This window comes from Cyclopterus lumpus, chromosome 17, assembly GCF_009769545.1.
Source record: "Cyclopterus lumpus isolate fCycLum1 chromosome 17, fCycLum1.pri, whole genome shotgun sequence".
Lineage (NCBI taxonomy): Eukaryota > Metazoa > Chordata > Actinopteri > Perciformes > Cyclopteridae > Cyclopterus > Cyclopterus lumpus.
Window position 1 is genome coordinate 6,344,812 of NC_046982.1, and position 15,201 is coordinate 6,360,012.

A 15,201-nucleotide genomic window follows, 5' to 3' on the forward strand; every position below is an offset into this window, starting at 1 on the left:
GACACAAATCCATCAGTTACCTTATAGCTTCATTTGTATCACTGATAACTATTAATTATTTAATAATGCTTTATATAGGAGTCCAAACAATAAATAGGGACACATATGCAGGGTTTCCGGGATGTGAGAATTGCCTTGATCATGGTGTTTATCCAATATATGATAACACTGCAGCAATAATAACGAATTAATAGAAGCTGAATAAGTTGTTGATAATTTCATGGGCAACTGACATAACAACAATTTATTAGGGGGCTATACGTAAATGACGGGGGTGTGTGGGGGAGGTTGGGGGGCTGAAACTTGTCTTCGACTTTGTAAAGAAAAGAAAGAATTGCCCTCCAGTTATTCATATTTTCTTTGAACTCTCCTATAAATAGAGAGAAACTGCAACACCTTCTCATGAGTCAGGTTATAAGTAAACATTTTCTTTTTTTTTGTGGGACAAAAGAGAAAAAACGAGCCTGCCCATGTACTCCAAAGGATCATTATAACGCTATACTCTTCTATAAATAAGAGCTGACTGTGATGTCCTTAATTAAACACAGAATGATGTCTCCTTATCGTGAGGACATGTAGGCCTGACTGTGTCTAACTATGCAAGCTGCTTGACTGTTGTCCATTCAGGTGTCTCCTGTTTGACTTTCTGTGGCAGATGGGTTCTTTAGGACATGTCAACTGATATTAGCTTCTACTGCAAGGCGAGTGTTGCCCCGGAAAAGCTGCCTGCGTGTGTGTGTGTGTGTGTGTGTGTGTGTGTGTGTATGTGTGTGTGTGAGGGAGAGAGAGAGAGAGAGAGAGAGAGAGAGAGACGGGCGGAGGGGCAGAGGGAGGGGATAAGAAGAGGGAAAGAGTGACCGATTCCAATGCGAAGAATGAGAAAATCTCTTAAAGGGCCGTGACGGGGCTCTCTAAATGTATTTTAATAGGAGGGACCCTGATGTCCGGGGCAATTCATCTCCCATCTCCCTGTAATAAAAGGACCGGGGCCGGTCTGGGGAAGGGGTGGTGGGTGTGTGGGTGTGTGGGTGTGGGGATGGAGGGATGCACAAAGGCTGCATGTGGCTTTGCCTCATTATGCTGCAGTTAGACAGAGGGCTGCATGAGGCAGCGGGGGTGAGGGTCCCCACAGACCAGCTCAGGGGCCACAATAGCGGCCTGGACGGCTGCAAAGGGAGACCCTGCCATGCCATTATCCCACCGCTACTAACGAGGGCTTCATACGCCTTTGATATAATCTCACTATTGAATTCCTGATAAATCCCCCCCGCCCTGCGTTTACAGCCAAATCCCATTTGTAACGGGCTCGCGAAACACTGTGAGTGAGGGAGTGCGTGCGTGACCGCCTAGTGTGTGTGTGTGTGTGTGTGTGTGTCGTCTTCACCTGCGCCTCTCTGTTCTGGCAGACGAGGCCAAAGAGAGTCGCGCGTGCTAAACCGGCCCGTTACACCGGCTTTATACCCCCCCCCCCCCCCCCCCAAAAAAAAATCCCCTCTCTTGCGCACGAGACATCTCGTGAGCCGATCTGAGCTGAGACCGAATTATAATAAAATCAATGTTTAAGTGGATATAGTCCCTTTCTAGTCCCAGATATGATCGGATAGGCAAACAATTACTGGATTACAACACACTGGGGGGACGAATAATAGAAGTCAGGGCAAATTTATGGAATTTATTAATGAGAAAAAAATGAGCAATAAAAGGACGCTATTACCAGCAGTTACACCACATTGTTAGAATCCCCGGCTCAGCCATTATTCAGCACGTTGAGCTGCCTCAGCATTATGGCTCTATCAGAAGTGCATTATGACTGGGGAGTGGATCGGGGCCCTCGGAGGTACAAATAACGTCATATTCTTGCATGGGCGAAGTTATTCCGCCACCAGAGGTGGAGAGGTCACCGGGACAGCTCAGACTCAGTGAATGCTTTCGCTCCAGCAGAGGGTTACACGGGCCACGCGCGTGGGGATCCAACCGAACAGTGTTGGGACATAAATCTCTTTACTGAAAGTACGCCTATATGGTACAGCATCCTGAGCACTCCGATTCAAATGCTTTGTCCTCTAGCTCAGGGACACTGCGCATCTCTGAGACCCCCCCCCCCCCCCCCCCCCCCCCCCCCCCCCCCCCCCCCCCCCCCCCCCCCCCCCCCCCCCCCCCCCCCCCCCCCCCCCCCCACACACACACACACACACACACACACACACACACACACACCATGTGTCGGTGCGCACACTCATTTAACAGCCGGAGGAACATAAACAAGCAACGGGAACTATAGCTGTATTAAATCAAGCCCCGCGTTTAGCCCACATATTGGGTGCCAAGTCTCTTCGCACAGTCCAGGAATCTCTAAACAGGGTTTAGAGGTCTTTCAGAAGTCCCCCCTTTCTCTCCCCCCACCCCCTCTCAAAGCCCGGATTGGTCACAGTGCGGCTCATTTGCATGCCTCGCCGTATAAACCCTCCTGCAGACACTGCAGCCCTCTTGCGCTGAGAGAGCAGCACACCTCAGTCGAGAGAGAAGGAGAGAAAGAGAGCGCAGCGCATCCAGAGTGCGCATTGAAAGACATATGGAATATTTATTACTGGCTTTATACAAAAAGATAAACAACACCGGAGAGTGGAGGTGAGCGGGGAAGGAGTAGATTTTTAGCAGGCGCGTTTTGTTTCAACTTCATATTGGACTTTGCCGAATTTCAGTTTATTTTGGAGTGAAGGTGCCAAGATGGGAGAAACAGGGTGGAACGGGCGGTTGGTGCTAGTGTGCGTCTATTTGGCAAGCCTGGCTGCTGTCACACAAGGGAAGACGGTGAAATATCAGACATTTGAGGAAGATGCACCGGGGACAGTGATTGGAAACTTGGCCAAGGACATTTCCTCCACGGGCTCCAGGACCAATTTCAGGATGATGAAACAGTTCAACTCCTCCTTCATCCGTCTGAGGGAGAGCGACGGGCAGCTGGTCATCGGAGAGAGGATAGACAGGGAGCGGATCTGCAAACACACCCTGCACTGCCTCATCGCTTTCGACGTGGTCAGCTTCTCCAAAGAGCAGTTCAAACTCATCCACGTCGAGGTGGAGGTCAAGGACATCAACGACAACTCCCCCGAGTTCCCCCGGAAAGAGTCGAGTCTGGAGATCTCAGAGAACACCGTGGTGGGCACGCGCATCCCGCTGGACTTTGCCGTGGATGAAGATGTCGGGGTGAACTACATCCAAAGCTACCAGATCTCCGTCAACAGCCACTTTTCGATCGACGTGCTCAGCAGGGCCGACGGGGTTAAATATGCGGAGCTGGTGCTCATGAAGGAGCTGGACCGGGAGACGCAGGCTTCTTACGCGCTGGAGCTGGTCGCCATGGACGGCGGCAACCCGTCCCGCACCGGGACAACGCGCATCAACGTCAAGGTGAAAGACTACAACGACAACAGCCCGGTGTTCGACCGGAACAGCTTCTCCCTGGACCTGCCCGAGGACGCACCGGTGGGTTTCCTCATGCTGGACCTGAACGCGGAGGACCCAGACGAGGGGCTGAACGGCGAGGTGGTGTACGGGTTCGGTAACCAGGTGCCGACGGAAATACAGCAACTCTTCAAAGTGGACAGGAAGACCGGGCGGCTCACCCTGGAGAGTCCGATTGACTTTGAAAGTAAGACCACGTACGAGTTCGACGTCCAGGCCACCGACCTGGGTCCGAACCCGAGCCCGGCCATCTGCAAAATTGTAGTGCAGGTGCAGGACGTTAATGACAACGCACCGGAGATCTCCATCACACCCATGACGTCCATAACGGCGGGGATCGCGTACATCACCGAGGCGGCGGCCAGAGAGAGCTTCGTGGCTCTGGTCAGCACCTCGGACAGAGACTCCGGCGCTAACGGGCAGGTGCACTGCACGCTCTACGGACACGACCACTTCCGACTGCAGCAGGCGTACGAGGACAGCTTCATGATTGTGAGCACCAGCCCGTTGGACCGGGAGAAAATCCCGGAATATAACCTCACGGTGGTGGCGGAGGATCTGGGCTCCCCACCATTCAGGACCATCACTCAATACACGATCCGGCTGACGGACGAGAACGACAGCGCTCCGGTGTTCAACAAACCGGTGTACGAGGTGGCCGTGGTGGAGAACAACGCGCCGGGCGCATACATCGGCACGGTGGTGGCGCGCGACATGGACATGGGGTTAAACGGGAAGGTCAGCTACAAGCTGGCGGACACATATTTCATGGGCTCCCCGATTTCCACCTTCGTGTCGCTGGACCCGGCCAGCGGGTCGCTTTACGCGCTCCGGAGCTTCAACTACGAGGTGATGAAACAGTTGGAGCTCCGTATCACGGCCAGCGACGGCGGCTCCCCGTCCCTGTCCGGCAGCGCAAATGTCTACGTGAGAGTCGTGGACCAGAACGATAACGCACCGGTGATCACTCAGCCGCCTCTCAACAACGGCTCCGCCGAAGTCCTCCTGCCCCGGGACGCGCCGAGCGGCTACGTCATCACCCGGGTGGAGGCGCGGGATGCGGACGAGGGCGTGAACGCAGAGGTCTCCTACGGGCTGGCCACCGGCGAGCCCTCCGTGTTCTCGGTCAACAAAGCCACCGGAGAGATCTACCTCAACCAGGTGCTCAGCCACGACGTGGACGAAACTCTGAGCGTGACCGTGACGGTGAGTGACAACGGGAGGCCCGCGCTCACCTCCACCGCCACGCTCCACTTCCTCATCGTCGCGGGCTCCCCGCCGAGCGACAGGACCGTGTACCAGTCGAGCGGCGGGGACGAGGTGCACGCGCAGTGGGACCTGTCCGTGGTGATCATCGTCGTCCTCGCGGGGAGCTGCACGCTCCTGCTGCTCGCCATCATCCTCATCGCCACCACCTGCAACCGTCGCAAGCGGGACAAGAGCGGAGACGACAGCGACTCGTACGGAGAGAAGGGCACGCTGGAGCGGGGCAGGAACCACGTGGCGGACAACCCGCTTCTGCCTCTCCACGGGAGCGGGGGCGGGGCGGGCTTTGAGGGGCACTCCTACGGCAGCCAGCCCGGTGGGTTCACCTCGGCCCACCCCGGGGGCAGCGACATGTGCTCGGCCTCGGAGGACGGCAGCGAGGTGCCCTGTGTGTATGACTCAGACAGCAACAACAAGCCTCGAGGGAATAAACACGAGGTGAGACGCACCTCCGGGACACTGTGCTCGAGTGGGGTTTAGTGGCACACAACAATGACTAATCCGCGAGGTGTTCATCCAGCAGACGCTAACCTCTGTGTTCTCTCTCTTCCCCCCCCCCCCCCCCCCCCCCCCCCCCCCCCCCCCTGCAGGGCTACTCCACTCTGCCGGGCTATGGGAACGCCAAAGAGGCCGTGAGGCCCATCACCATCTGGAAAGGGAACTCTTACACCACCATCTCTGCCAGGGACCCGGCCTTCAGTGGCAAAGACAGTGGCAAGGGAGACAGTGACTTCAACGACAGCGACAGTGATGTCAGTGGAGACACTGGCCTGAAGAAGGACGGGGCTGTGGTTCCTCCCATGGGTGGCCAAAATGGTACGGGCAAGGCACATTTGAATGGCTCGACACAGTGATGTCACTAAAGTGGTTATGTGGTTCTAAATCTCACTCCTCTTGTTCTTCCTCTCCTCCAGCTCTGTGGGCTTGCACTAGTGAATGTAAGGTCCTTGGCCACTCAGATCGCTGCTGGAGCCCCTCGGCAGTGAGAGCCAATGCGGCTCCCTCTCCGGCCCCCACCCTGTCCTCCTTCAGCAGCCTGTCCAAGACGGCCTCCCTGCCCCGGGACCCCCACCGCCGGGACAACTACTACCAGGCCCACATCCCCAAGACAGTGGGTCTGCAGAGCGTGTACGAGAAGGTGCTGCACACAGAGTATGACTACGTTCTGGTCACCCCGCCCAGGCCTGTGAGGGTGCAGGAGATCGGCGATATCGCCATCCCTGTTTACACCCCCACCCCGACACACTGTCCAAACAACGACGTCTAAAAAAAAAAAGAAGAAGAAAAAAACAAACAACATCGCACACTTAAGCTCACTCTCAAAGAAATGTAATGTATTCAATGATTTAATTGATGCTTCCTTGACAATGACAATACTGTACATTTTTAAAGGGATTTGTTGCTGTGGAGAGTGCATATATAAGTTTATATCCTAATATTTCAGTGTTCTTTGGTTTTATTGTAAAAAGCCACACTTGATGGCCATTCAATCACTTTGACACATGTTGCTTGGACATGAAATGTATCATATGCAAGTTTTGTACATACAGAGATTTTTATTTTTTATAAAGAAGTAATAATTAAGCAAAGCTATGTACATATGAATTGTAATTATTGATCTTTAAGAACGATGACTATTTAAAAAAAAGGGCCCCATGAAACTGTACAGTCAGAGGGGCCGGCGACCCACAGTATGTATCAAGTTTGATAAGGATGTATAAAATCATTTGAATGCAATAAGAAGTAATTGTACAGAATTCTTCTTCTTTTCTTTTCTTTTTTATCGTCACACTATTCTGAGAGGAAATAAACTTTGAAATACTGTTCTGAACATGCGCGTGGTGTGTTTGCTCGGTGACGTGGAGATCCTGCTGAGGCCAGAGTAGGGCGTCCGTGTGTGTGAAGCATCAGTCACTGAAAGCCAACAGGCGTCGCTGTTATTGCAGCACAGTGAGCCTCGTGTCCTTGCCGTCCACCGAAGAAGGTCAGTTTAGCTTCTTTTTTTTTTCTCCTTCTTTTGTGAATACCATTTAGCTGGTGTGATGCCAGAGCGGACGCCAAGGTGTTCTAGCAAATCACTCTCACACCTCATGCATATCAAGGAGCGAACTCCTTCACAGTTTCTCTCCTTTTCATGGACGTATTAACTGCATTTTACTGCCTAAGACCTGCATGTTAATACGTGAATTAAAGATATGCTGAGCTTTCCATTAGGGATACATAAATCATCAGCGCCTAAAATGCACGCACGGTAGATATATTGAGATTGACTATGCGTAAAGGCGCACTTACCGTTAAGTCTCCGAAGCTCAAGTCTAACCGCCGAACAAGTTTCATCCACACGCAGATTATTATGTGTTTGGGTGTCAAAGAATACGATGTCCTTGGGACACAATCATCCTGCTTTCCTGTCCGGAGGTTGCTTGTTATTTCTTATCTGCCAAATGCGCCACTTACATTATATCATTTATGGTTTCAGGGAAATGTACACAACGCAGTTCTTGATTCGGACAAAGAAGACATGAAATGGGGCCCACTGTCTGTCCAACAAGCCGCTTTGTGCACGCCCTCGTGTAAATACACTGCCTCCAAGATGGAGAAAACATGCAACATTCCGCCAGTCTCACCTTTGACTCTGCATCAGTCTGTGGAGGCATTGAGAGAGAGAAAGAAAGAGGGGGTCGATACGATATCGTATCCTACGATACGATATCGAGGATCGTATCGTAGGAGGCTGCATGTATATTCTTCATAGTTGAAACATGATGAACTTTTTACTTTAAATTAGTGATTGCCCATTCGGGGATCACCGTTGGAAAGGTTATGCGCAGTTTCAACTGTGTGCGTAAAACACGACCTGCCTGTGTGAAAGAGAGGACGTGCCCATCCTCCTTTTAAGAGGGAGGGAGAGAGAGAGGGGGGGGGGGAATACTTAGTGGACTGGGGTCCCCTCAGGTGTTTGGATCCAGTCATGGCCGGGAACTCAGAGAAAGTGCCGATCGCGTCGGCGGGACCAGAGGACCTGCAGCACTTCATGCCCCCGGTGAGTTTTCAGTTGAAAGTGGTCGGATTATCCCGGGACACGGAGGTCTGTATCGGACCTGTTATAGAATACAGGCTACATCTGTCACAATGGCGCAGATTAACACAATCTTGTTTTACAAGAATCAGAATTCAGCCTCTCATTGGTTGAGGTGAATTTACTTTGTTATCTACCAGGATGATGTTGCGTTCATGGGCATGTGGTCATTTTGTGTTTTTGTGTGGGGGGTTGGGGACGGTATAGGCCTACTCCGCCGTGGCCGTGAAGCCCGCCGCCACCGGCCGCCTCCTCAAGGCCGGGATCGCGGTGCTCATCGCCGGGGCTTTCCTCCTGCTACTGGGGGCAGTCGGAGCTTTCTACTTCTGGAACCATAATGACAAACACGTAAGACTACAATGTTAACGTGTCTCTTACTTACACGACAAAAAAGAGACTTTACGAAAATGATGGGGTGGGGTGTAAATGTATGTATTGGTACATTACAGGTTTTATTAATTTATTACATATAAGATATTCAAAGCAAACATCAAAAAGCTTTTGAAATCCAATCTGCAAAATAATTATTTTTGTTCCAATTTAGTTTAACTACTTTGAAAACTAAAATAAGTATCACTGCATAGAAGAAAACAGACTCATCACTATTAAAATGATATCGCTTGATTGAAGAAATTCTTGAAACAAGCCGTTTTCAATTGGAGACGAAGGGAAATTAATTTGTCTGTGGTAACATTTTTAACTTGTTGGAATTAAAAGGAGACTCAAGAGTTGTTTTTCTTTTCTGCAGTGTAGGCAAACAGTAAAATGTAAATTAAACACTCCAGCTCCATGGTGCAGTCTGCATGGTGAATGGGAGCGTTGTGTGTCTGTGTGTGTGTGTGTGTGTGTGTCCTGGCAGGGTGGAGAGGGCGGGTGGGGTGGGGCCTCTTTGGTCCGGCTGATGCTCCAGGAGCAAGAGGTGGAGGAGACGAGAGGAAAAATGTAGCTTTTCTGAGTGTTTTTCTTCCAATATGATGTTAGAAAATGCTATTAAGACACGATGAAAGGCTCTTTAGAAGGGTCATCATCACCCAGAGCGGCACAGATTGTACTCTTCTGACCGAGTTTGAATGAATACGTGCGTCTGAAAGAGACATCCAGAAAAGAGAGGTAGTACGTGTGAAGGAAAAGTAAGATTGGACAGAGAGCATGAGGGAGAGTGTTGAAAGAGTGGGGGCAGGGCAACTCTCAGGACTCTCATACCTTACATGCCAGTCTGAAAACGTGTGTGTGTGTGTATGCGTGTGCAGATCTACAATGTCCACTACAGCATGAGCATCAATGGCAAAGTGGAGGAGGGTACGATGGAGATCGACTCGGCCAACAACATGGAGCGATTCAGCACCGGCAGCGGGGCGGACGAGGCTGTGGAGGTCCATGACTTTGAGATTGTGAGTTGGATCTAATAATAATCAAAAGCATCCGGTGTGAAAGCAGGAACGCCTGACTCATCAACACACTGGTCTGCACTCTCCGAACAAATTGGAGAAGAGGTCGATCAGATTTGTTGAAACTTTAAAGGCCCTTGTGGGGAGAGGCACGCCATCCTCCCTCGGGACCAGTCGGTGTCAAGAAGCATCGCCCCTCCAATTTTCATTAAACGCAGACTGGGTTTTTTTGACCTTTATTTAAAGCACCCCAATCAGGCCAATCAAACTAGTGAAGCAGCACTTGTGGTCTTTAAACGATTACAATTTTGACCTTCAATCGATGCGCCCCTGTGAGTGGAATTGTATAAATCGTGAACATAATGCAGCGTCCGCCCGTGTGATTAAATCAGCTGTGATATTATTGCTTTGGATCGTACACATTTACAGCCACAGACACGGCGACCGGAGGAGTTCTGACTCGCGTCTTTTTGTTTGTCCTCTGACCTCTCCAGGGGATCACGGGGATCAGGTTTTCAGGGGGCGAGAAGTGCTACATCAAGACCCAAGTGAAGGCCCGTCTGCCCGACGTGGAGGCTCTCAACAAGGACTCCATGACATTCGACCTGGTGGGTTGGTCACGGCCATTGGCGCAACGTTCTTCCATCTTCCTTTTATTTATTTTAGTGATAAAAAGAAAGAACTTCTGGTGGCTATTTGTCCCTCGTCAGCTTTACACGCCTTGTTGTTTTCTCCACGCTATTATCATGACTCTTCTGTTAGGCCTCCACTTTGCACTCTACAAGGCTCAATCAGATTGCCACAAATTCGTGCTCCCCAGAGGATGAATCCTACTGGCCTTGTGGATAGACCTTTTCTCCAGCACCACCAGTGTTTCCAGTGAAATATTTTACCGTCCACGAGATGGATTCAAGTAACCGACCGGATGAGTTGTAATCACTTTAGCGATCCCTTAACTTTTCTTCTAGCGCCAACAAGTCCAAATAAAAAAATACATACGTAATTAAATTAATAATAATTCATTTGTCGGGTACTTTAGTTAATAATCTCTATTCATATGCAGAGACTGTTGTCAAAAAGGGCAACATGTTGGTATTTCAAGCGTTCTGGTAGTCCCAGTCATATTAACCAGTGACATTCAAGCAGCTTCTGGTTGTCGCCTCACAATAAATTCACTTTTCATTGGTTCAAAAGTAGCGTGTGAAACAATCCGGTCGTACACGTCTTCTATATTGTCCCCAGAGGCTAATCCACTATCAGGCCAAGGGCCGATGAATTCAGAGGCTGTTTAGTTTGGGGCAAAATAGCTGCAAAACTAACATTCCCATCAGCCTCTGAGTTTCGTGTTACTAATTAAATGTTAGCGTGTTACCTTTCTGAACCAAGACGGCGAGCATGGTAACATGGAGGTGTTAACGACTACGACGCTTTCTAATGAACCATCAAATCTGCAGACAGAATGTTAGTAGGTCATTAATAAATGGCCCGGAGCTTCTCTCACGTTCTAATAACAAGACAGATAAAAAGACAATAGAATGCCAGAGGGATATTTAAAACCTGGAAACCTAAACGTTGTTCCTTAAAACAGTTTATTACTGACAAGTCTGTATTCCACACATCTTTTAATCAGGCCAGTTATGCAGCCAGCGGTTTCAAATGATAAACTCTTTGTCCTACGAGTTCCCACTTCTGATCTAAAGCCAGCGTGTGCTGAGGAGTTAGCATGAATCACCCGAGCCAGTGAGAAACCTGGAGCACATGTTGTATGTGGGTTCCCATCACGTAACAGCTTGGTGGACTCAAAATAACACAGAGGACTTCACTGCATATACCATATACCACACACACACCACACACACACACACACACACACACACACACACACACACACACACACACACACACACACACACACACACACACACACACACCCTGCCGCCTGTGATTATTCATTTGAGGCTGTATGATAATTAAAACCATTTAGCTCTGCATAAGCCTCACATCCACATGAATCCACATCACCACAAATGCCCTCATGAACGCGTAGAAACACACACACACACACACACACAGTCTCACACACACACTCTGAGACACACAGACACGCAAACGCACAATTAATTATCACGCAGGGCTGCTCTTATTGCCTCTCTCTGCCTTAACAGATCATTTATTTGACGTGTGTGCTTTTGTGTGCGTTTGTGTTATTGCCTCTCTTTGCCTCATAAATGATCGTTTTGCTCACATTCGTTCTAGTGTGTGTGTGTGTGTGTGTGTGTGTGTGTGTGTGTGTGGAGACAGGGAGATGTTATAATGGTTGCTGCAGGCTGGCCATTTTCTATAATTTAGAGTGATGGCAAATATGGGTTAGATAAGCGCACACGCACACACACTTTTCCATCCCAGAGAGAGCGGGTCAGATAAACTCTTATCAGTGGCGCAGCGGGGAAGGACTCTTGCTTTTATTTGTCCCTCCAGCAAATCATTTGAGCTGGGGGAAGAAAAAGAAGGTTGGAGGAAAACGTTCCCTCAACACGGCGGTGGCGAGTGCAGTGCTGCCCTCAGGGACAAATGCCTGTGGCCAAAATCACGCCCACAGAATTCCCTTTTTACCTGCAGGCTGTGGACACAGATGTATATATGTATACATGTTTACTTTACAATCTCTCTCCTCTGGAAACCTCATTAGTTTATTTCCATCCTATCTCTCCTTCCCTTCAGATATTGATGAGTCCTGACATTGCGTTTACAGCTAAATGTTAGTGCAAAGGGAATCTGTATGCTGAAGCCTGAAGGGCTTCCTATTTACTACTTGGTTTTATGTTGTTATAAGGAGCTTTAATAGCAGGCCATTAATGCAGATTAGACTTGGACAGGATGCAGAGACTGTTTAAAGACGTCTAGTAACAACATCCATAAACAAGTGCGGTACCACGCCAGATGCTTTGTTGTGATTTGCACTGGGAGTCTTGCTCACTTCTCCTCACCTCCTTCACCCCCTAAAGGAGGACGAGGTGATGCCGGCCAAGTTTGAGGACGATCTGATCTGGGTGGCGGCTGGCACTCCCCTCTCGGACTCCGGCTTCCTCAGCAACAAGATAAAGGACTTGTGCGGAGACCTGCCAATCTTCTGGCTCCGTCCCACCTACTCACCCAGTAAGCAACCACACAGTAAAGATATGGAAATGTAGAGATATGGAAATGTAAGTCCAGCGAAAACTGAGAGTGAAACACTCAATTTTCTGTTTCTTTTTTGTTTTTCACAAAACAAAAGAGGATATAGGTCAAACAGCCTCTAGAATTTCCACTTAACATCGCAGAAAGGAAAACAGGCTTACATGAAAAGCAGAAGCCCTTTTAATGTTTCGGAGCAACGGAGCGTACACTTTCTAGCGTGCTGTGAGGGTCAAAAGTTCTTAAAACACAATTTTATTCAACTTAATCTGAGGGCTTCAAAATGCTGCCAGAGAAACGGCAGTGCAATCAGCCGCCGCGCCACATTAGTGCCACTCCGCGCTTAAATGTGGGCCGCTGTCAGATACTGAGACTGTGATGTGTGCAGGCGGACAGAGGGAGAGGAGGGCCGCCCTTCGCCAGCGCCGCCAGGCAGCCGGGGCCGGCGAGGAGGAAGAGGACGTGGAGGCAGAGTTCAACCCGGAGAACCCTTATCAGGTGAGACACAGCAACACTCTTCTTTTTCTTCTTCTCCTTCTTCTGTTGTGCTTCGGCAGCGCTCGCGACTGTCCGCTCAGATCCGAGGGCCACCTGAGGAGGCTCTTGCCGAGGAGAGTTCCTCACAGCTGTGCGAGCAGCAGCAGATGCCGGGGTCACGGTGGAAGGGGCTCGGTTTGTCACTGCAAATCTGAGCGTATGCGTGGGTGTGTTTTCCATGTGAGGCTGCCTGTCTAAAGCTTTCCTTTCAACACTGAGGCTGTATGAATAATTCCACAACATCTTCCCTCCCCTCCCTGTGGTCCCGCTGAGCACACACACACACACACACACACACACACACACACACACACACACACACACACACACACACACACACACACACACACACACAGTGCCCTCCATCCTCACCTCTTATGTCGGGCCCCATTTTTTTCCTAATCCCCTCTCCCTTCCCTTGTTGAGCTCCCCCAACCCCCCCAACCGATGCTACACACGCCTGACAACCACAGAAGGGGGTAGAACAGCAAGCACTACGTTGAAAAAGAAAATATTTGACAACAAAAACCCACATCTGACAACATCTCCTCCTCCCCATCCCGCCTGTCTGGAAATGCATTTTTAATTGGTTTGAAACGAGTCTTCTCTCCGCGCCGAAGACGTTTCAGCACCACGCGGAAAACACAAGCGCTGTGTACACTCTGACCGCTGTTCTCTCTCTGCCCCCCCCCAACCCACACCCAGAGAGGTCTTGAGGGCGAGGAGGGCGCCATGAACATCGACCCCATGCTGGACCACCAGGGCGTGTGCTGCAACGAGTGCCGTCGCAGCTACACCCACTGCCAGAGGATCTGCGAGCCGCTGGGAGGGTACCAACCGTGGCCGTACCACTATCAGGGCTGCAGGGTGGTGTGTAGAGTCATCATGCCCTGCAACTGGTGGGTGGCGCGCATTTTGGGTCTGGTGTAAACCCCCCCCCCACACACACACACCTGGGAGCACGGTGGAGTCCAAAAGGGGGAGGAAAGAAACTAGGGAGGGGAGGGAGGGGGGCTTCTTATCGTCATCTATCTGTAGTTGCCGGTCGGTCTGAGTAGAGGAAGCATCAGTAACTGTGTTCTCACATGAAACGCACACTGCACAGATGGAGAAAGAAACATAAGTTAATAAAAAAGAAAAAGAAAAAAACCCTATGCTATGGCTTTAGATCATTCTGAACTCCAGCAGAGGTTTTGATTCGAGACATCCGGCTGACCGATTTTCAATTAAACGCATTGATCGATTTGACACCTGCATTGATTCCAAATATGTGTAACGCCACCCATTTATCTGTAAGAGAAGCGTATATATATGTATTCATAGAGCTTTTCACTCTGATGTAAATAAATGTATAGGGGGCGCAAAGTATTTCAATAGCAGTCAGCTGGCTTCAAGAGAACCCATTGTTTGTTTCACTTGAGGAATATTTCTGGACTCCTAGTTTCTCCCTCACGAGCAGCTCTCATTAAAACAATGTGCTGTACGCGCTCTCGCACACTTTCATCCCAACAGGCTTTCATCTGCTTGAAGAAGCGATCTCAAAGTGCAATATCAGCGAATAAACCTTTTTGTGTTTGTTTTTAAGTACATTTGTGTGTGTGTGTGATTGACCTGATGACTTCATATACTGTTTGTACGTACGGTTTATTTGGTTGGGTTCATTTGGGCACACGTGTCAGATGAAGCTGCTCCAAAGGGACAAGCAGAATGAAGTTTCCAGAGTCCTTTAATGTGAGAGTTGCAGCTCTAGAACTCTTTAATGAGACTAAAGACTCTGCAGCCGTCACGCTCCCAGATCTTACCCACGATGCAAAGCGCTTAGCTCCTTTTGATGTCACAGAGCCGCCTCAGGAGGGGGTAGGGGGTAAGGATGGAGGCGGTGTGTTTGTGTGTGTGTGTGTTATGAAGCTCAAGAGTTCCATCCAGAGCCACAAACGGGCGTTTGATCGTCACGAGAGATGAAACGATGTGTGATTTATTTAACACTTAACTCGGCGTGAGAGGCTTGATGATGCGGTTTGGAGGCTGATCCATATTAATGCTCTCTTGCCCCCCTCACTGCATACATGTGGTAGGAGAACGGGGAAGGCGCCTGCTGTCCCACAGCGCTATTTGGAAATCCCCACTTCACCTCGGGGGGGTGGGGGGGGGAAGGCCGCGTCCTCGCCTGCTAGCCAAACGGCTTCGGGGTTCTCCCGTCTCGATACCAATCGAGCCGCGATAGGCAAACCTCAAGCTGTTGGCCATATCTGAACCGCCCTGCGCTCATATCAGCGATGCCACATTTCGTTC

At 50.0% G+C, this 15,201-nt stretch overlaps 2 protein-coding genes across 2 annotated transcripts; both read left to right on the forward strand.

Moving 5' to 3' along the window:
- Window positions 1-2,628: 2,628 nt before the first annotated feature.
- On the forward strand, window positions 2,629-5,998 carry LOC117746869 (protocadherin-8-like). The gene is made up of 3 exons (XM_034556195.1): window positions 2,629-5,169; window positions 5,322-5,547; window positions 5,646-5,998. Exons 1-3 carry the CDS (start codon window positions 2,728-2,730, stop codon window positions 5,996-5,998), a joined length of 3,021 nt encoding a protein of 1,006 aa, XP_034412086.1. The 5' UTR covers window positions 2,629-2,727.
- A 1,671-nt stretch (window positions 5,999-7,669) lies between these two features.
- Window positions 7,670-13,839, forward strand: LOC117746845 (leukocyte cell-derived chemotaxin 1-like). The gene is made up of 7 exons (XM_034556159.1): window positions 7,670-7,774; window positions 8,018-8,158; window positions 9,061-9,201; window positions 9,693-9,806; window positions 12,204-12,354; window positions 12,761-12,870; window positions 13,615-13,839. The coding sequence occupies exons 1-7, from the start codon at window positions 7,703-7,705 to the stop codon at window positions 13,837-13,839; spliced, it is 954 nt and encodes a 317-aa protein (XP_034412050.1). The 5' UTR covers window positions 7,670-7,702.
- Window positions 13,840-15,201: the final 1,362 nt, after the last annotated feature.